Genomic DNA, 19,959 nt, shown 5'->3' with positions numbered 1-19,959 from the left:
TTTTTTTTTTTTTGTTTTTTTGAGTACTTGAGTCTGTCCTTCATGTGCTGGACTATTCAGGACTCTTGAAGAGCTGAAATCCACAGTGGACTGTTGTCTGCTACTGTTATTTTTCAGGTAAATGATGAACTACATATGGTGTGAGGAAATCCATCGGTTTGGATTTTGGACTGTGGTTTATTATTTATGGTTATGTGCTTTCTGAAAAGCAGAAGTTAAATTTTACTCTAACGAGTAAAGACAAAGGACCATTGGCCAAAGGTCATTAAAAATGGACTGCGTGCAGTACATAATGTCATATTTATTGCAATAAATATTCACATGCCAACATGAGGAAAATGATCGGATCCTTTTTATTGTTTGTGATGAATTTATTGAACTGCATGGACATGCGAGAAGAAAATAACTTCTTTGTTTAAGAAAAATCCTTCATAAACTGCATGTGAAAGCAGGTCAGGCGTCTCAGTATTTCTTCCATAGTGATCTGAGGTGTCATAATGCAAAACCTGCAGAAAGAACGGAGGGTTAAAGATCTCGTGTGTAAAATACATTTATTTACAGTGTACAGTTACATGTAATGTTCCATGAAATATGCAACAAATGGACCATTTATTCTCATCAAACCATGGTTTATGGTTTATTAGAAAACATGCTTTGTTGTGTAGTAAAGTCCGGTATTTAGAATAATGATGCTTGGTTTATAGGATCTAGGTATTATACCTGATGTGGTAGGTTCCCTCCTTTTGTCCGTACTCATAACCAGGAGTGATGATCACACCAGCCTCCTCTAGTAGCCTGATACAGTAGAACATATCTGGTTGCATCCCCACTTCCTAAAACAAGCAAAAACACAACCAGATCTGAAATATATTTTATGACTGAAATGCCAGATATGTGACAATCTTTTTTTGATGATTATATTGCAATGTATACTTGGCTCTGTGAGATAGTATTGTAACCTTGGCTTTCTGAATGGCTTTAGGTGGAAGACATAATTTGGGGAATGCAAAGGCTCCTCCTTCCACTGGTTGGCAGCAGAAACCTGGCAGACTGTTCAAAACCTGATGGGCTCTCTTCACATTATGAGCCAGCGTGGTCCTGATGTGTTGTGTCTCCTGCAGAAGAGCGTTAACGGCAAGAACAAAAAATCAAAAAAATCAAACTGGGGCTTTAGAGTGATTTCTTAGACATTGCATATCTCTGCTCTTACCACATTATAAAGGGGGTATGAGGGATCTCCTGGTTGTGGAGGGTTCGTCATCAGATCCAGGGCTATCTGACCCAACACAGGCGCACAGCTGTCTTTCGAGAACAGTTTGTAGATGTATTTCATAACAGCGGGGTCAAGATTTACCAACTCCACGTATCCGCCTCGCAGACCACACCTGGTGGGAGAGAGAAACAGGAAGAGTCCAATAAGTAGCTGTTCTAGAGCTTTCCGTCAAAGCACACGATCTTAATCAGCAGATGGAGTTTGCCCAGTTGTCATGGTAATTGTAGATTGTCGATCTTGTGGTGAGGTTGTCTTGGCCAACAGCTGTTCCCAACATCAAGACTGAACTTTCTATCTTAAGTCTGCTTTGATTTGTTTGAATTACAACTTAGCCTCTGTCTTAAGTAGCATGTCTACAACTTTTGTGAAGGTCACCTAGCACAAAGTAGTTGACACACTCATCAGGATTGAAAACGTACTCTCCCATGAGGCCTTTGGATGCTGAGTGGAAGGACGCCAGCTCCACTGTGTCTGAAAGAGGCGGGCCCATCTCAGACAGGACCTTCTTGTAAGAGACAAACTCACTTTTTTCCCCATAAATACAGTCCTGATAGACCTGTGGAGGAGAATGTACGGAAAATCAGAGTGTTTATTTACACGTTTGTTAATGTTTATGAATTTCTCATTGTGCTTTAAAATATCCACCTCATCGGCCAGAAGGAAGAGCCTCTTCTCTGAAACAAACCGGATCACCTCTTGCATTGATTTTCTGCTTTGAACATGACCTATAGGCAGCATGGCAATACATATTCTTTGATACAAAAATATACTTAGATTTGCTCCATTCTGGTGAGATTTTACTACCTGAGGGATTCCCGGGGTTGATGGCATACAGAACTGCAGGGTTACAGACTCCCTTTGCAGATTCCAGCGCTCGATGTAGCTCCTCTGCCTGCAGCTCCCAGCCCTGCTCCTCGCTGAGGTAGTAGGGAACGGAAACTGCTCCCAGCTCTTCTATGGACACGGTGGTAATGCAGTGGCAAGGCACTGGAGTCAGCACGCCTGTTCGGAGTGAACCTTCGTTGTTCACCAAGATTTTGAGAATGTTCTATAAGTACAGTAAAAGATTGTGTTGACTTGAAGAAGATGATCATCTACGTGAGGAAGAGACTGGATGGAACATGTACAGTATGTCAGTAATGTTGACTGTTACCGTGAGCGACCACTGCGAGCCCGGGCTGATGTATATGTTGTCGGGGTGAGAAAGAATTCCTCCGTCTCGTCTCGTTATGAATTCAGAGACTCTCTGGACTATTTCTGATATACCTGCTGTAGCTGTGTAAGAACCTGAAGAAATAACACAGATTCTGATAAAAGCTGATAATATTATGATTGTTGTATTTTATTTTATCTCTATTATATGCTAAATTATTGCATTGTTTTCTATTCCTGTTACATATATTTCATAGTATTGTGTAGTGTGTGACTATATACTGCAAATATACATTATCACTCTATACACTTTATAACAATATATACTATACACTATATGTTTATGTATATTGTATAAATTATTCATACTTATACACCTACACTTATATTATGTGTAGTACACACATGACTGCCCCAGTTGCACAATGGAGTTTCTGGATTTTTGAATTAATATACAGTCTTTCTCTGTTCGTCTTTTGGTCTATAAAATATCAGTAAACAATGAAAAATGCAGATCACGATATGCTCGAGTAAAAGGTGACATCTTCAAATATCTTGTTTTGTCCAAACAACAATCCAAAACCCCAAAATATTCAATTTACAATAATATGAAACCAAAAAAGAAGCAACAAATTCTCACATTTTGGAACCTGGAACAATCAAATGTTTGGCTTTTCAAACCAAAACGTTTTTTAAAAATCCCAAATTTACATTGTTTAAAGGATCCATTCACCCATATTACAAAAACAAAATCTACAAAATCTATTTACATACCTTTAGTAGCTATGCAGGTAGCTTTGCCTTCATTTGGCTTTCAGATATCTGTCTCAAAGGTTTCTCCACCTCTTTATTACTACAGATGGTTCTCAAATAAAATGTATATTGCACTTAAGAAACAGTGTAAAGAAACATTTTTACCAGAAACAGTGTCTCAGTTACTCCAGATAATCCAAGTAAGGACAACTATCAACAGATGTTGCTGTTGGATCTTTTTAAATGTAATTTTTAGCCATGCTAGCGGCTCGTCTCTAGGGATGGCAACGTCGGTCAGTCCACCACTTTTATCCAAACTAAAATATCTTTATTCTATCAAATAACAACAACTAGATGGATTACCATGAAACTTTTGTACAGACATTCATGACCCCCAGAGGATGAAGCCTATTGACTCTGGTGATCCCTTTTCCTCCACCAGTCGATTTACAAAATGTTTCGAAAACTATTGGATGGATTATCATGCACCGTGCATCTCTTTACAATGAGCATTAAAGCCTCACAGAGCCACCAGCATGGCAGTAGACTCAAATTCTATTCACTTCTATTGTGTCGGGGATGGTGGCAGAAATCTGGGAGACAGATATCTCAAAACCTGGACAAATAAAACCAAAACTATCTGCTTGGCGAGATACTCGTAGAAGTCAGTAGAAAAGTAGAAATTCTTTAGTAATTTGAGTGGGCTGACTCTTTAACATCTTCTTACCTACACTCCCTCCAGCACATCCCTCAAGCAGCCTCTGAGCCCTCTGTCTGACGTCCACAGGCAGTTTGTCGCTGTTCACAAGCTGAGGGTAAAGACATGCTGCAAGAACCTGCAACATATGAAGACATGCAGCAGAGTGAGTCAAAAGAAGATGCACTAACTTGCTCATGCAGTTTCAATACAGCTTAAAGATGAGGAGTCTTTGAAGGTCACAGGTTACCTGTCGTACAAACGTCAGAGGCTTCACACCTGCCATGTGCGGGTCGCCCCAGGAGACATCTATCACCTTGCTGTACGGCTTTCTCACTCCCTATGGATATGTGGATGTAAAGCAGAGGTTCCAGATATCATCACAACATAGCTTGGAAAAACTGACTCTGGAATCCATATTGCAGATATGTAAATAACTTTTCTTTACTCGTCTGAGTTCTTCCTTGATCTGGCTTGATCGTCTGGCCAGGATTGCGTACTCTAACTGCTTCATGTTCTTCACTTTTGGGCTGATCTCTTACAGACGTCCCTGTAATTCCTCCTTACTGCTATCAGACCAGTGACTGTGTTGAGCTGAGCTGAAATGAGCTGTGTTGAACAGGCCAACTCGCTACAAGCTCAATTATTTGCATGAAGATAAGATTTCTAGTTAAAGATGTACATGGAAGGTGTGTGTTAATTAGTGCCTTTTTGTCAAACAGTGCAGTTTTGGGACAATCTGCTATTGTCAGGGTGTCGTTTCATTGTATTACTCCACTTACTTGTAAAACCCAAACTGGAGAAAAGTGTACTTCTTTGTTATATATTAACTTTTAGTCCTGACCTGACACCTGCTGAAATTACAAATACCTACTCTCAGACTATAACCGCTAAAGTGTCGGTCTGTCTTTGTTAAATGTAGTTTATAATTATGGAATGAATTAGTCTGCAGTTTAGTTTGATCTACATACTGTGTGGAATAAATCCACATAAAGAGATATGTAGTAAAAAAAATCTAAATTAAGTAAGTCTCATATATGTTCCAAGGCTTAAAGTTAAGAAAGAAGAAGAAATGTGCTGCATTAAACTGGTAATAAATAACTCAACTGGCTATACTATACTATACAAGAAATGTGTGTGTTATTTTTGAGTTTGGATGAAACCAAAGTTCATTACAGTATGTTCAACTACTGCAATGCGTTGCTCTCAGGTGTTCACAAAAAGCTAAATCAATTACAGCTCAGAGTTTTAACTGGCACAGAGCAAACAGCTCATGTCACTCCTATTCTAAAGTCCTTACACTGGCTCCCACTTAGTCTTAGGATCTATTTTAGGATCCTATTATATAGTTGATATGCTGCCAAAATATATTTAGTACTTGTGTTAATGCACCTCAAAATTAGACGAAGAAAGCAGCCATCTTTAGTTTTTTCAGGGAGGCGTCTTTTATTTCTCAACCTTGATATATATATTTAATTTCAGCCTTTCCTTGTGAGATTTAATGTAAAAAGTTGAATTGACGAAATTGCTTTTGTGTGTGCCATGCAGCTGTTTTCTGTTAATAGTTTTATATTTCTTACTAAGTATCACCTCTTGAATAGTGTTGTTTTATTGCTTACTGATTGTTTTGCTTTTGAGCTGTTTTATTGCTTTTTGTCTTCAGTGTGAACCTGCTGCAGAGTCAGACCACCAGCTGGTACGCATTACTGATATGCATTACTTTGCTGGGGGTTTTTTTGTTGATAAAATAAAATAAGAATGGAAAATACATGTTTTAATTGAATAGGTCTATGTTGATGATTGATGCTTTTTACAATAAGGTGAGAGTTTGTAGATGTGGATGTCATAATATCTGTTTTAGGGTGGCCTTCATGGTACAATAAATGTAGGCATTAATGTTTCATTTTAAAAACGAATTAAGAATAATTATAATTATTCTGTTTTCAAATAAATGTTTATATTTCAATTTTTTTTATTAATTTCATAATTAAAAATAGCTTGACAATATTCATTAAAAATATTTAAATAATGATCTATTTGTTTGTTTGTTTTTTCTTGTTTTTATGCTATTTTTATTGCTTTTTTGTGAAGGACAGCAGCAAACAATTTTAATTTACAGCTGTGTTTTCCCGTTTCTCTGCTGTTGAAAAACAAACATGAAATTCTATATGATATTTTTCACCGCGTGTGCCTTTCATATCCTTTTGAGAACTGCTTTATTTGGGCACTTAGTCTATCGGTCGGATGTTCCACGGCCAAGTTTCTTTACGGACATAAATAAGAAACGTACCCCCCTACTTCCTGTTTTGTTTTTCTTTCGCTCCGTGTCTACTCGGGTCGGGTCGATATGGAAGAATTTGCGAGGCGAGGAGACAACCACAGCCTGCCGGTGAAGAAACGCGGTCTCTCCAAACACTGGTGGACCTTATAAACCAAACAGAAGCAGCGGGCAGCAGCAACACCTGCCGCGGGGCTCCCGACACCCTCACTCCGCCTCTGGTGTCCGCGACATGGCTCTCAGCTCGGGCGGCTGGGCTCCTCCAGCCCCGGTTCCTGCCTCGTCCCAGCAGCCTGCATGCGGCGGGCCTGTGCTGACAGCTTGCTGCAGCACTGTTTTAATGTCAGTCCGGGTGTCGGTGTGCCATTCCGGGATCCGGCCCCTGTGCCTTCCCGGAGCAGGCAGCGAGGCTCTGCGCCTACAGCTCAGCATGGACCCGAGCCGGGCCGGAGAGTTCCGACTGGCGCTGCGAGATACGAGCGGAAGCCGCAGTGTGGTGAGATTTCACACATACACCTGTATGTTAAGAGGAGGCTAATCTGCCGTTACCTGCTTTGATATGTGTATGATGAATCATTTTTATATTTTATACCAGTATAGGCCTGTACACGCCATTTTATAGAGCCCCAATGCATGCAGCTCAGATTAGGGTATAAAATCACACCAGATTTCATTGAATGCATGTGGATTTAAAGACACGCAGCTGCAACATCACCTAAGAGTTAACTCTAAGTGCTATGAGGATCTACTTTAACAGACATCCGCCAAACATAGTGTAGTTCGGGTAAACTTTCCTCTCCTTCTGATTTGCTTCTTAAATGTACTCATCTGGCTATAAATCCAGTTTAGTGCTAAAACAGTATAACTTAAATGATACTAAAAGCCTCACATTGTTTTTAGTTACTAATGCTGAAGTTAAGAGGGTTTGGGTTTTTTTAAGTTTCACTTTCATTTTCAGTCCCATAACATTTACACATTCAGTTTTATTCGAATCATATCATCACTGGAGGAAGTCACTCAACTGGACAAAGTGATAAACAGCTGCAGGGAGACTCTCCTGGTCTTAATGGCAAGACAGAAGGGGATTTTCCCCTCTCAGTTGTCACCTCTACAAACAAACAAACTACCACTTTTCACCCTTGTATTATTCATATGTAGCATGACAAGCTTATCATACATGTACCACACTGTGTCACACTGTGTCTTGTTTAAAGTCTCTATTTTAGTTTCTGGAACTCTATTCATTCGTCTTACCATGTAATAGTGAGACTATGAGACCTGAAGAACTGGCTAGACCTTTGGAGAATGGTGGATTTTGTAATTAGTTTTCAGCTGGGGGTGGTGAATAGAGCCTAGATAGAATAGATGAGGAGAGTGTTGACAGGTGTAATTGTGAATGTAGACAATAACTGAGACATAAATAACAATGTGGAGAAGCAGTGGGCTTAACAGGAAGCTTTGGCACACCCACACTTTCAACACAGATCACAACCTGCTGTAGATGCTTCACCACCACCTCAGCTTACACGCAGGTCCCACGGGGCTAAAAGTTATTTTGAAGCAACAACAAGAGTTTGTTGTAAATCTTCTGCATTCATAAAGCACTTTTCAACCTGAGCAGGATAAACTGCTTCACTTTGGCCTGAAATAGCCAACTCATTTTGAGCTTTTCTATCGCACGTGAACACATTGAGGTGTTTTAGAGGAAGTTTTTGTGTCCCACTGAATAACCTGTCAGGGGTAACGTCTCTCGCCCAAGTCCAGGTGCCATCTCACTCCCTCTTCATGCAGTAGTTCAGTGTTGTTGCCTGTGGCTGCTTTCGCATACAGTATTTTGGTGTTAAGGTCTGTGTAAAACTCTTGTAAATGGTTGTTAATAACGATTAGATATAAAGTATCTAAGCCAAAAAGCAAAAACCATGAATGTCACCCAGCGTTTAGTATGATGTCACTGTATAGGCAGAGTTTCTCTCAGCACCCACAACTTCCAGCGTCCACATGTACTACAGATTATTTAAAAAGAACGATTGAAGCGGCAGAGGCCGAGGTAGGAAACACACGGTCCTACAATTCCCATAATGCAACTAAATAGTGTCACCATCAATCACTAGACTCTCCCTGCCTGGTTAGTGCCCACGTCTTTCAAACTCCCCACTACCACGTTCATTAACAGACGTTCTGTTAAAATGTAAAAAAGATTTTTCACATGTTGAGTAATTCTCACCGCGACAAGTAAACTGATCCTCATCTGTAAAATTGGTGGCGTGCCCCTTTAAATAATCTAAATGATCAATTCATTATCAAAATTGTCATAAAGTAAATAAATCAGCATGAGTTAGTGAGATATTGTGTTTCTTTGTATTTGCTGCTTTTGTTGCACGCAGGTTTCATTGTGTCACATTCTTGGCCTTTACAACCTTGACGTTTCTTTACAATTGTGCTTGTTGAAGAACGTCTTTAGAGGACTAATTTATCGGCTGTAGAGCTAAAACAATGAGCAGATTGGCAGAACATGAATCTGCAACTATTTAGACAAATTTTTAAGGAAGAAATTCCAAACATTTGCTGTTTAAAGCTTCTCAAATGTGATGATTTACTACTTTTCCTTGTCATATCTGATTTTGAACTTAATATTTTTGGGTTTTGTACTGTTGGTCAAATAAAACAGGCAATTTGAATACATCACGTAAGAAAGAAAACAATCTGCAGATCAATGAATCTGTAATTTCAGTTCTTCTCAGTTGCTAAACTGAACTAAACTAGCTTATTAGATTCTTCAAGTTAAATATTAAGTGCTGCATCGCTCCGACTCTGTGGGACTCATTTCAGTACAAGGACGAGCTTTCTTCTTCTGTCAGTGTGATGGGTGATTACAGTTAACGGCCACATCAGTCCCAAGTGCAGACACACATGCTTGATCGTGACTGAAGTTGACCTCTCTTTGCACTCTGTCTGTCTCACCTCATCCTGACTTCACTCTCAAATCTGTCCTTTGTTTGCCAAGTTCACTGTGTGCCGTCTAACTAAAATCTGTCCGGCTCTGAATCAGCTTTTCATCTTGTTAGAATCTCAAGTCAGACAGATTCCCTCCTGACAATTGAGATGCCTCTTGATTTGCATGGTTTCCCTTTGATCCCGGCTTCTTTTAGTTTGTCTTGTCTGAGCTGGCAGACTTTTCGTACAAAGTCACGTCAGAGTGTATGTTCACACTGTCTGGCAGGAGGCAAATCCCTCTTTGCTGCGTTTGTCTACTCACAACAGACTTCAGCGCTCTAATGATTCCCGCCACTGCCACAGTGAATGTTAGAGGGAAGATTATGTATGAATTCTCTGCGCTGCCAAACTCACTCATTTATGAAGAGTCTATCTCTGTCACGATGAGAATTTCACTTTCTTTCTACCAGATTTCAGGGGATTATTCCCTTTTCTCATACTGTAATACTTGCAGAGTGTGTTGCATTTTGCACCCACATGTTGGACTTTATTTATTTCCATGTTCATGTCAAATTAATGGTGGATATAAACAACTAAGAAAAGGTCGTCAGCAATGTTCTGCTATATGCAGTATGTGTATTTGCAAATGTCCAAGGCTGCCATGGCCTTCAATGTAATTTAGCTTTTTTTGATTATTGGTTAACTGACTAGTCCATCAACAGGAAACTAATCTACAACAATTGATAACTGATAAATTGGAGATTTGCTAGTAAATTGAATATCTTTTGGATTTTGGACTGTTGGTCGGACAAAACAGTCAATTTGAAGATGTCACCCACTGTAATGGCCAGTTTTACAATGACATTTCATAGATTAAATCATCGTCAATTAATCTAGAAAATAATTGGCATATTAATCTATAATGAAAATAATTGTTAATTGCAGTCCTACAGTGGCTACAGGGCTAGAACTCAAACTGAGATTTTTTGAACTTGAACCGACTTTTTCTTTCTTTTATTTTTGTAAGAAGAAGTAGAAGAAATGCAGTTCTCCTCCTACAAAACAAAACGGCAACATGCATTTTGAGATTGACTTGTTTTTGTTCTTTACCCTCAGTTCATTGCAGAGTTTGACCTGCGCTCTGTGCAGTATGAAGTCAAGTCCCCTCGCAGCCATGAGATGCGTCTTGCTGCTCCGCCCCACGACTGCATCCGCTTCAACTTCCGCTGCGACCGCGAAGCCGAGGAGTGGGCCACGGTGGTGATGTCCTCACTAAGAGAGGCACATAGAGGTCAGTGTGACTACTATTTCGCTTTGTCTCTGACCAAATGTGTTTTCTGTTCAAAGGAATGGGACAACTGATGATGGACAATTGGGATGGGACAAAATCTAATACGTTATTAAAATAAATAATCATTTATATCACAGTCAAACATAAATGTAACAATTATTCAAAAACAGGACTTACATCTACTTATAGATTATATCAATTATTAATAAAAAAGTGTAACACTGATAATGATGCTGACTCATTAATTTTAGAGAAAAACAGACAGACTAACTTCGTATGAAGGGGAAAATGTAAAAAAAATAATGTTAAAAAGACACCACTTTTTACCTGCAAGCAAAGTATAAATTTCAAGGACAAAATCGTTGCCCTCAGTTATAAAATAAAGAGACCAGATGCTTTGTACCTTTAGCTCTTTAGGCTATTCATCACTGGCTATTAAATATTTCAGAAACGCACAGTTGAGGCCATTTTTCAAAGTAAAACGAGCGTAGTGCTACTAGGAGGATGTAAAGTCTCTTTCGGACAGGCACAATTTCTACAAGAATCTTTCAAGGCAGATTCTTGTTTCAACTATAAACCGGGACATTAGGATATATTAAGGAATTATTCGTTCAAGTGTAATGTGTGTAAATTGAGTACACATAAGGAAATGCTCAAGTGTGTTGTGACCTGAATATGAAAACTGTTGAAACCTTTTCCCTGTTGTTAAAGGGTTTTGCTGATGCGTACGTGCAGCCTTTATCAGCCAAGTGCAGCTAGAATAAATACTGATATTGGCTGATATTGGTGTGTGTTGACAACCGCATGTTTTGAGAACTTTTGTAACACAGTTTCTTGTTTCTCCTCTGACAGTTGCAAATATTAACACGTGCGAATCAGATGGCAGACACACAGCAGCAGCTCTGGAGCAGTGGAGCTCAGCCTCGCTGCCGCTCACCGGTGGGTGTCTCTGTTTACCGCCATGTGTTTTCTCTTTCTCTACCCCAGAACATGCTCTAAAAATGTCACTTTTGATTGCCACCTCTTTGTTTTCAGAGGAGCTTTGCTTGGAGCTCGCCAGGGCGATTGAAGCAGGTGACACTCAAGCCGCTTCACAGCACGCATCCGCTCTGGCTCGGCAAAAAGCAGTGCTGACGATTCAACTGTCTGAGAAGAACTACGCAGACGGAGAGATCGGGTGAGAACTGAAGAGTGTTGAGGATTCATTCAAGGTCGCTGAGACTGATATGTCTTATGTTTTTGCAACTTATTGTGCCATATCTGTGTTGCAGTTTATCTGTGGTAGTGGAGGATGTTTCATCGTCCTGTTGTGTCACAGTGAAAGTCTTTCCTTTCATGACTGTGGCTGCACTCAAGCAACAGGTTAGAACATTGTCCATTAGCCAGTAATTAAATAGATGTAGTAGGTTTTCATTCACTAACTCCCGTCGCTCGTGTTCTGCAGGTGTTTCTCGAGTACGGCTTCCATCCTCGCGTGCAGCGCTGGGTGATTGGTCAGTGCTTGTGCACCGAGCCGAGGTCACTGGCCTCCTACGGGGTGCAGAAGGACGGCGACACGGCGTACCTCTACCTGATCTCTGCGCGACAAGCCCGCATCACCCGCCAGCTGTTCCAGCAAGACCTGGAGAGCGCCCTCCTCGCCCCACCTCTCCCACCAGGAAACGGCCCCACCTCCCAAGACTGGAGGGGTTACAGCACACTGCCCTCGAGGCTACCCCACAACAACCAGGGTGAGTTCAACAAATGAAGCGTTACCGTCACAGTTTAGGCTCAAAGTTACAGCAGTGATGTTTCTCATTATTTTGACTCCAGGACTTTGGATTTAAATATAAATATGAGGTTTAAGTGCTGCCAGAAGGGTGGTCGAGGATTTTCACATCCATGTTGGGTGAACAGTGTAGCCCTTTTCATACATAGTCCCCCAGACAATGCAGCAGGACAGTCACCCGACCTCAATCCATCCTATCATGCGTCTGATTTGCTGAAAACCAGACTGAAGGCAAACATTTCCTGAATAAAGTAAGACGTGAGGCCCAGCAGAACATCACCAGAGTAGATATTAAGTGTCTGGTGAAGTCTGTGGACTAGAGACTTCAGTCACTGACTGCAAAAGATTTGCAACTAAATTTTAAATGAGATGGCTTAATTTATGTTTATGTTAACTTCTCTAATCTTAAAAAGAGCTACGTTTCCTACAGTGTAAGAATTGTACCCCTACAGCGGTTTATTTATTTTTGGACTTTTTGTAGTATTTGAAAATAAAGATAAAACCTAGTTTCATTCAGTCCTTCCTTCCTACATTGTCCATCTGATGTGGGTGTAAACACTGACTTCAAATCCAATGTGCTGAAGTACAGCAGCAACATATGAAAAAATATGCCGCTGACTATTTTCCGAGTCATTGTAAAGATTACATTGAAACTAGAGAAAGCACAGCTCTATAAACGTTGTTGTTTTTGTCATCTTCAGGGAGCACAGGTGGAGGAAGCGATAGACCAGGTGACATCAAAGATGTCCTCGACATTGAGAATCTGCAGCTGAATGATCACACCAACAAAGCCAGTAAAACACAGGTATGTTAGCAGTCCATACTGTTGGACTCTTGGACAAACTCATGGGTGCCTTTTTTTAATATCTGTGTGCAGTTTAATGATGTGCTGATGGGGTTTTCACCACCAGTAGCACTATGGAGCAATGTTTTGTTTGTATTCCGTGCACACACACAAGGATGCCAATGAATGAGAGGGTGTCAACACTGGTGATGTGATACACAGCCCTGCCGATGGGTCAGTTGGTGGCAGTAACATGCCAAGAAATGTGGCAAAACACCAACAGAGGGAAGGAAGAAGAATGCTAGCAGGCAAACATGGTTGGAAATATTGTAGGTGGAGGAAGTGTTCATTTAGCCTCAAGGATACACACAATATGTTTTGGTACACTATGTCTTGTAATCCATATATTTAAAGAGAGATGTTATAATATCAGTCTTTCTTACATGCTCGCTCAGCCATGTTGGATAAAAACAAACAAGCATATTGATATATATTGATCCTGTAGACATCCAGTATTTGAGCTAATAATACATACAGACAGATGAGGAAAATGTATCTATGAGCTTTGCCTGACTTTGTGTAAATGTTTAAATCTTTTTTTAAAAATCTGTGTTATCTGACGTCCTCTCAGCAGACAGAGTGGGCTTGTCCCTCATGCACTTTCATCAACAAGCCGTCTCGTCCAGGCTGCGAAATCTGTGCTACGGCCAGACCTGACACACACATCCAGCAGGTACTGCATAACATTTGGCCGTCAATACCTTTTGTACTGCTCTTCGTAACGTTTTCCCTCAGTGACGGTCACCTCTTTTTATCTCTACACAAAGGAGAAAGGAAGGAGAGAGGATCGAGGAGAGTCCGGTTTAAGCAGCAGCAGCTGACTGCCCATACACCGCTGTCTGGTCGCTATGTCTCACTCACGTACACACACACACACACACACACACGCGCGCGCGCGCGCGGAGTGAGGACGCTAAATCTGCCGCGTACATGTTGACAAAATACTCACTCAAAGACTGTCAAGTGCACTGAGAGTCGTCTGACAGCTGGCTGGCTGCTGGAGACTGCAGCGTTTGAAGCACTGTAGCATGACACAGAGCTGCACTGGTCGAGGCTCAGACGATGAACTGCAAACAGAGAGCGTCGGCTTTGACCGCTTATATGGACATGACCATGACATACATCTGAATTTGGCCTGACCTCTTTATTTATTTTACAGGGTGCGTGTGCGTGCAAACAACACAGACTATTTATTTTAGGGGAGAGAGACGTGATGTACGTTCGTTGCATTTGATTGCAGCTGAATATGAGGGTTTTTTCGGTTTCTGACAACTGTGAAGTGAGAGGAAAGGTGAAGCCTTGTGCAAAATCCTGCTCTGTTTGTTAGTGTGTCATCGGTTGGTGCCATAAATAATGTTGGAGGCCACGGCTGAGAAGAAAAGGTGTGCCGCGTTTACAGGGTTTGTCAAGTGCTTTTATTTTTTTACAACATTGTATTAAGTGTATTATTTTTAACAAGATGCATTGAGTAATTGATGTACATTTTAGCAGTCGATCTAATTTTACTCAAGTCGCTCTGAGCTGTGACAGCAATGGAATGATCTGTTTTCAGTACTTAATACTGTAAAAACTTGCATTAGCTGAATAAACATAACGGAACTAAACAAACCCTGTTTGTCTATTGGTTTATTCTTCTGAGGTACACATGGGGCCCTCTCCCATCTCTACCATCTAACCCATGTTACGCGAATGCAACATTAACCAGATGGGGGGGTTATCAAAAGACGCTATTGAGTTGAATAGCGGGAAATGTAGGATCCAGTGTTTTTGGAGTTTGATACACACTCTGAACTAAAAGTCAGGATATCTCGGCCACTGATTCTTACATTTTTTGCCCTTGTTTTTTCACTGTCTCTTGTGAGCCCACCAACCTAAGGATAAGGTGAATGTTTTTTCCACACAGAAAAGCCATCGTTTAATCGAAAGGTTCAAGTCTAAGTTGTGTAAATGCAGGTAGTGTTGCTTATAATCCAAATTTTTCTTGTCTTTCAACAACCATCTTTATTATCCATGACTCAACATCATTTTTTGTTTACATGATGTAAATCCTTTGTGCAATGTCTAATGTAAAGATCTTCAATTGAGTGAATGCATTTTAGGAGTTTTATGACTTATTGTCAGATTAAGTACAGTATCTTGCTCGAAACGTGAGAACCAAATTTTTTCAGTCTTTTAATTTGGCATTTATGAATATGAAATAAACACATTTAAAAGAAACGTATCAAAACAAGTATAAAAATATTAGGTGTAGTGATGGCTTGTTCAACAGATAGACGTCTTAAAAGGAGGCAGACTACCGACAAACCAAGTAGTTTCTTCCATTTCAACAGCCGTTTCATTTATCACCGTCCTGTTTTGTTTTAGCTCTTTTGTTTTATCAGGATAAAACAAAAGAGCTAAAACAAAATGGTGCAGTCTTTTTCTTTATGTACCACAAACAAAAAATCCTTAAACCAAATTATTTTTCAGAAAGCAACCCAACCATGACATTTATGGTTACTTGTGAAAAGAACGACCCCGTTCCCACTTATTATTTGTAAGTGAGATGAACAGTACAAAACAGTATTCTGCTTAGTTTATCAAGAAAACCTGATGTTTTAAGAATGAAATACCAACAAAATGTCAAAAAAAAAAAAGGGGGAATCACTGCATTCCTTCCAAGTCAACTACATATATTCCTCTTCTTTTCCAATCTCTCCAGTGGATTTAACTGTCACATTTCCCCCAGTGAAGACAAACCTGAGAACACCATGAAAGCCTTCATTAGTCCTGTATGGCTGCCATTTACTTCCAGAAGAGGATGTTCCAGAAAAGCAGCCAGCAAGGGTAAACCAGCAGGGCTATGAGCGGGTAAACCAGAGAGCCGTACAGGAAGTGGTCCAGGATGCCCTGCGAGATGACTGACAGGTAGAGCAACCAACCCTCCTGAAAGCTGACAGGCACTTCCTGCAGCTCTTGGAAGAAGAAGACCGAAAAGAGGAGCGTGCAGGCTGGGCTGAGGATGACCAGGATGAAGGCTGATAGAACCCTAAAGGGGGGGGGGGGGGGGGGGGGGGGGGGGGGGAAGAAGAGGAGAGTAAGGTTTTACTTCTTTTTGACTGACATATGGCAGTACAGAGCTACAATGGCCAAAGAGTCATGTGCAAGTGTGTATTACTTTGGTACGTGGGGAGTGACGAAGGCAGCCACGGGCACCAGGGTGAGAGCCAGGATGAAGCCCAGGGAGAAGTTGATGAGGGCGGTGCAACCCAGCAGCACAGCCAGGTACAGCACAGCCACCAGCTTCAGCACTCTCCAGCCCTGCTCCGTCCCCTCGCCTGACAGGAGCCTTCAACAAACAAGACGTGACAAACGGTTCACTCTCCTGCATCAAAGTGCTCACCGTCTCAACTAGTTCTGTTCTTCTTGGTCTCTACTAGCTGATGTGCATGTTATTGTTATTTTCAATGGCAAGGGTCAATAACATTTTGAGCGTGTAACATGATATCCAGGAATAATTTTAAAGCTTGTGTTTGTCCATCACCTTTTATAAACCCGTGAAAACAACTGCCAGTGTGTGAATGTTTAAAAAGATTTGCAGTTTTGAGAATATCTGAATAAAATGTGTGCACAAATTTGATCAACAATGAGGTCACACAGACTCATAATCATACTTAAAATGTGTGTGTGAGAGAGTACTTCTTTGTCACACAGTGTGGAAACTACAGTGTTATGCTTTTAATTTGTTCTCACATGTTAACAAAGTAGTTATTTTCTTCAGATTCATGTGGAACCTCAATGTTAATATAATTGGTACATTAATGTCCAGTGTAAATAGTTTGGGTGATATGATCTCTGTGAAAAAGCCATTACCAATGTAGATAACAAGGCAAAGAAATGAGGTTTAGTACATTACACTCAGCTAAAAGAGCTCAGAATACTCTAATCACTTAACATGTGATGCTGTCTTTAAGACCAAGAAAATGTAGCATTAAAAGGTGAAATATATGTTAAAAGATCAGAATCAGTGTTGCAGGTGCAAGCAGCTACCTGTGCGTGTTATGAGGCAAAGCCAGGCCTGCGGTGTAAACCGCAATAGCTGTCAGGACCACGGCCTCGGTCTCAGACACCGGGAAGTGTTCCACAGCCATCTCCTGGAAATGGATCGGCAGCGTGTAGAGGGCGACTCCAGTCAAATGGCTGATCACCAGAGGAGTCAACACTGACAGCACTCCTGGACTGGAGGGCTGAGAGGAAGCAGATTTGATTAAAGAGCTGGTTTAATAGACTCAAGATAAATAAATAGTTTAATGTCTGACCCATTTGTCATAATGTGTGCATCTAACCTGCTCAGCGTCAGCGACTCCATCTTCTGTTCTTGGGGGTGGAGTCGCAAGTTGAACCCACAGGTCTAAGGCCTGTATCATAATCAAGGGCAAATCTAACAAGTGCATATCAATAGCAGTGTTCAAATCACACTGTTGACATGTAATTAATAACCTGGGCTGCAATAAGGGAAGGTCTACATACGATGAATTTGTTTTCCTCCATTATATGTTCAGTCAAACTGAAAGAGAAATAACTGTGAAAGGATACACGAAGCAGCAGGATGACGGCGAGGAGGCCGAAGGCTGGCATGTAGTAACCAATGGAGACAAAGTGAGAGAGGGACGGCATGAGGTAGAAGAAGTAGGACTGGTGTAGGCGCTCGAGGAGGTTATTCAGCTTACGATACATTCCTTCCAGGAGCCTAGAGGACATTCATTAAGACAAAAAAAGACAACAAAACCAGTTAATAAGTGTCATCTTATGAAGGTGAGATCTACATTTTAAAAAAGCACATAAAACGATTAAACTTAAATACTAACAAAAGTCAGTATACACTTGCTCTGACCTGCCAACAGTGGTGCTGTCAGTCTTGTACTGACGGAAACTGTTGACGCCCTTGATGGTGGCAGCCTCTATGTGGTATCGCAGGAAAAGGCCATGATCCCCCCAAGGCCGCCCACTGGCCTGCTTCATCACCATCAGCATCATGGTCTGGACTGAATGGCTGTAGCCTGACACGCTGTCCCAGTCGTTCCTCTGCAACTGTAGAGACATCAACAGAAAGAAAAGAAAGAAGCAAAATGAAAATGATCCTACACCAAGACAACCACTGGTTATCTAACCCTTCTGCTCACCAAACACATGGCGGAAGAGAAAATGTGTTTCTACTACTCATCACAAGCCTTCACCTTGCCCTGGATGGTGCAAAGGACTCCGATCTTCTGACAGAAGGCATAGAAGAGGTTGGCTAAATCCAGGTTGGGGAGCTGGCCGTTGAGACCCTCCAGTACCAGGTCCAAACTGGTGATGGCGTCACTGCTGAGCTCTAGGGACAGAGCTGCCTGGATTGAACCACCACGGCCTTGAAGTGGCGACCAGTCCATACCTAGATTGACCATTGCAGAAGAAAAGTCAGCTGAGGAATCCAGTCTTGTTGTTTTTTTGAGTAATTTGTTGAATGCTTGTGATTACCTGTAGTGTTGGTGTGGTGGTAGCCCTCCAGCCAGGCCTGCATGCCAATCAGATCATGCTCATTCACGAGGAAGATGATGTCCTTGGCCCAATAAATCTGATCTGTAGATGAACACAACAGCCATTAAAAACAAGAATGTCAATGTCATTCAAATGGTGGAGAGGGCAGTGGATTCTGTACTCACTCCTGAAGTACTGTGCCAAGCCGAGTAACAGCCCCACTGCCTGGTTGTTGCTATCGCCTGGGGTGCAGGGGGCACTCAGCACCAGGGCTTCAGTCCGTGGAGCTCTGGGGGCCCGAAGGATTCCATATACATTTGTGCCTTTTACCATCTGAGAGGAGAAACGATAAAATGAAGAGGAGCCGTGGAATATGCATAGAAATAAAATAAAAAACAGTTGAGAGCAGATATGTGAGCAAAAACGTTCCATTAATACAATTGTATAAGTCTTCAATCACAAACTTACATATCTCTCTTTGTTTTCATCAGGGAAGGGCAGCGTGCGAGAGAATCTCTGGGTAAACACCTCCAGCCCTCGAGCCTGCATGGTCTTCACCAGCCAATCCACTGGCATGCCACTGCAGAGAAACAACTGGTCACATTAGACTCGTGGAATAAGAACAAATATCAATGGATTTGTCTGAAGCTACAAAATAATCAGTGCTGGCTGTTCATCATACCCAAGCCTACTGGGCATAGATCAGTGCAGACCCTGAAAACCAGTCGTCATGATTCAAATCAGCTTTACAAACTGACTTTTTCATTCATGTCGTGTCTTCCTGTAATACTGTAAATACTCAACTTTTTCTATTTCAAAAATGTACCTTTATATTTTTACATGTTTGTTGTCTGTCAGATTATATGTTAAAGCACCATCAGACCACGGCAAATTCCTTGTAATGTATGTTACTTGGCAATAAACAGTTTCTGATTCCTTCTTTGTAGCGTTGTGTTGCTTACCCGGCTTTCTTCTTATGAGCTGAAAACTCTCTGCCCGTGGCCAAAGCCCTCTCCCCCGCCGGAAAGCGCTCCTCCACCATGGTTGACCCCATGGCATTCTCTGACATGTACGTCCGCAGAGTGAACGGCTCAAAGGCTAACCCCATGAACCAGGCCACACCTGCCATGTAGCAGACCACACTAAAATGGAGGGATGGAATTAAAGGACAGAAATCATATAAGTTATAAGCACAGGTGCACATTGGGTGTTGTAATAAAGTACAAAACGGGATTTCCCAAAAAGGTACAGATGCATTTGACATTTAATTCAGGCACATTCATCTTTCAGTGAAAAACTCACCAGATTGGGGCATTAAGGCGGGTCAGCAGGCTGATCAAAGCCCGTCTTCTGTTTGGGTCAGACAGCAGTCCCATGTTGTTGTCCGTTGTAACGTAATCAAGCCTGGATACACTGGACCCTGAAGGCAGCACACACACACACACACTGTAACTGTACCAATCAACTATA

General features: G+C 41.4%; 3 protein-coding genes across 4 annotated transcripts; 1 reads left to right on the top strand and 2 right to left on the bottom strand.

The window, feature by feature from the left end:
- Window positions 1-415: 415 nt before the first annotated feature.
- Window positions 416-4,404, bottom strand: LOC139296531 (alanine aminotransferase 2-like). The gene is made up of 11 exons (XM_070918948.1): window positions 4,324-4,404; window positions 4,126-4,215; window positions 3,906-4,014; window positions 2,427-2,560; window positions 2,078-2,321; window positions 1,919-1,998; window positions 1,693-1,829; window positions 1,211-1,385; window positions 960-1,115; window positions 721-833; window positions 416-506 (listed from the first exon to the last, which is right to left on the bottom strand). Exons 1-11 carry the CDS (start codon window positions 4,387-4,389, stop codon window positions 416-418), a joined length of 1,395 nt encoding a protein of 464 aa, XP_070775049.1. The 5' UTR covers window positions 4,390-4,404.
- Window positions 4,405-6,221: 1,817 nt separating this feature from the next.
- On the top strand, window positions 6,222-14,592 carry sharpin (SHANK-associated RH domain interacting protein). 2 transcript variants are annotated; one of them, XM_070918576.1, is made up of 9 exons: window positions 6,222-6,649; window positions 10,204-10,378; window positions 11,231-11,317; window positions 11,414-11,555; window positions 11,650-11,740; window positions 11,823-12,108; window positions 12,848-12,951; window positions 13,565-13,663; window positions 13,758-14,592. In XM_070918576.1, the coding sequence occupies exons 1-9, from the start codon at window positions 6,386-6,388 to the stop codon at window positions 13,809-13,811; spliced, it is 1,302 nt and encodes a 433-aa protein (XP_070774677.1). In that variant the 5' UTR covers window positions 6,222-6,385; the 3' UTR covers window positions 13,812-14,592. The 2 variants fall into 2 exon arrangements, with proteins under 2 accessions (XP_070774677.1, XP_070774676.1); XM_070918575.1 differs by having other exon boundaries at window positions 13,562-13,663.
- On the bottom strand, window positions 14,295-19,905 carry gpaa1 (glycosylphosphatidylinositol anchor attachment 1). Its single transcript, XM_070918574.1, has 12 exons — window positions 19,792-19,905; window positions 19,452-19,631; window positions 18,958-19,069; window positions 18,675-18,822; window positions 18,490-18,591; window positions 18,207-18,403; window positions 17,864-18,060; window positions 17,566-17,719; window positions 17,316-17,387; window positions 17,020-17,216; window positions 16,148-16,318; window positions 14,295-16,018 (listed from the first exon to the last, which is right to left on the bottom strand). The coding sequence occupies exons 1-12, from the start codon at window positions 19,863-19,865 to the stop codon at window positions 15,775-15,777; spliced, it is 1,848 nt and encodes a 615-aa protein (XP_070774675.1). The 5' UTR covers window positions 19,866-19,905; the 3' UTR covers window positions 14,295-15,774.
- Window positions 19,906-19,959: the final 54 nt, after the last annotated feature.

This window comes from Enoplosus armatus, chromosome 14 (genome assembly GCF_043641665.1).
Source record: "Enoplosus armatus isolate fEnoArm2 chromosome 14, fEnoArm2.hap1, whole genome shotgun sequence".
NCBI lineage: Eukaryota > Metazoa > Chordata > Actinopteri > Centrarchiformes > Enoplosidae > Enoplosus > Enoplosus armatus.
Note: the sequence above shows the minus strand (reverse complement) of the source record. Positions and strands in the feature narration are given on the sequence as shown.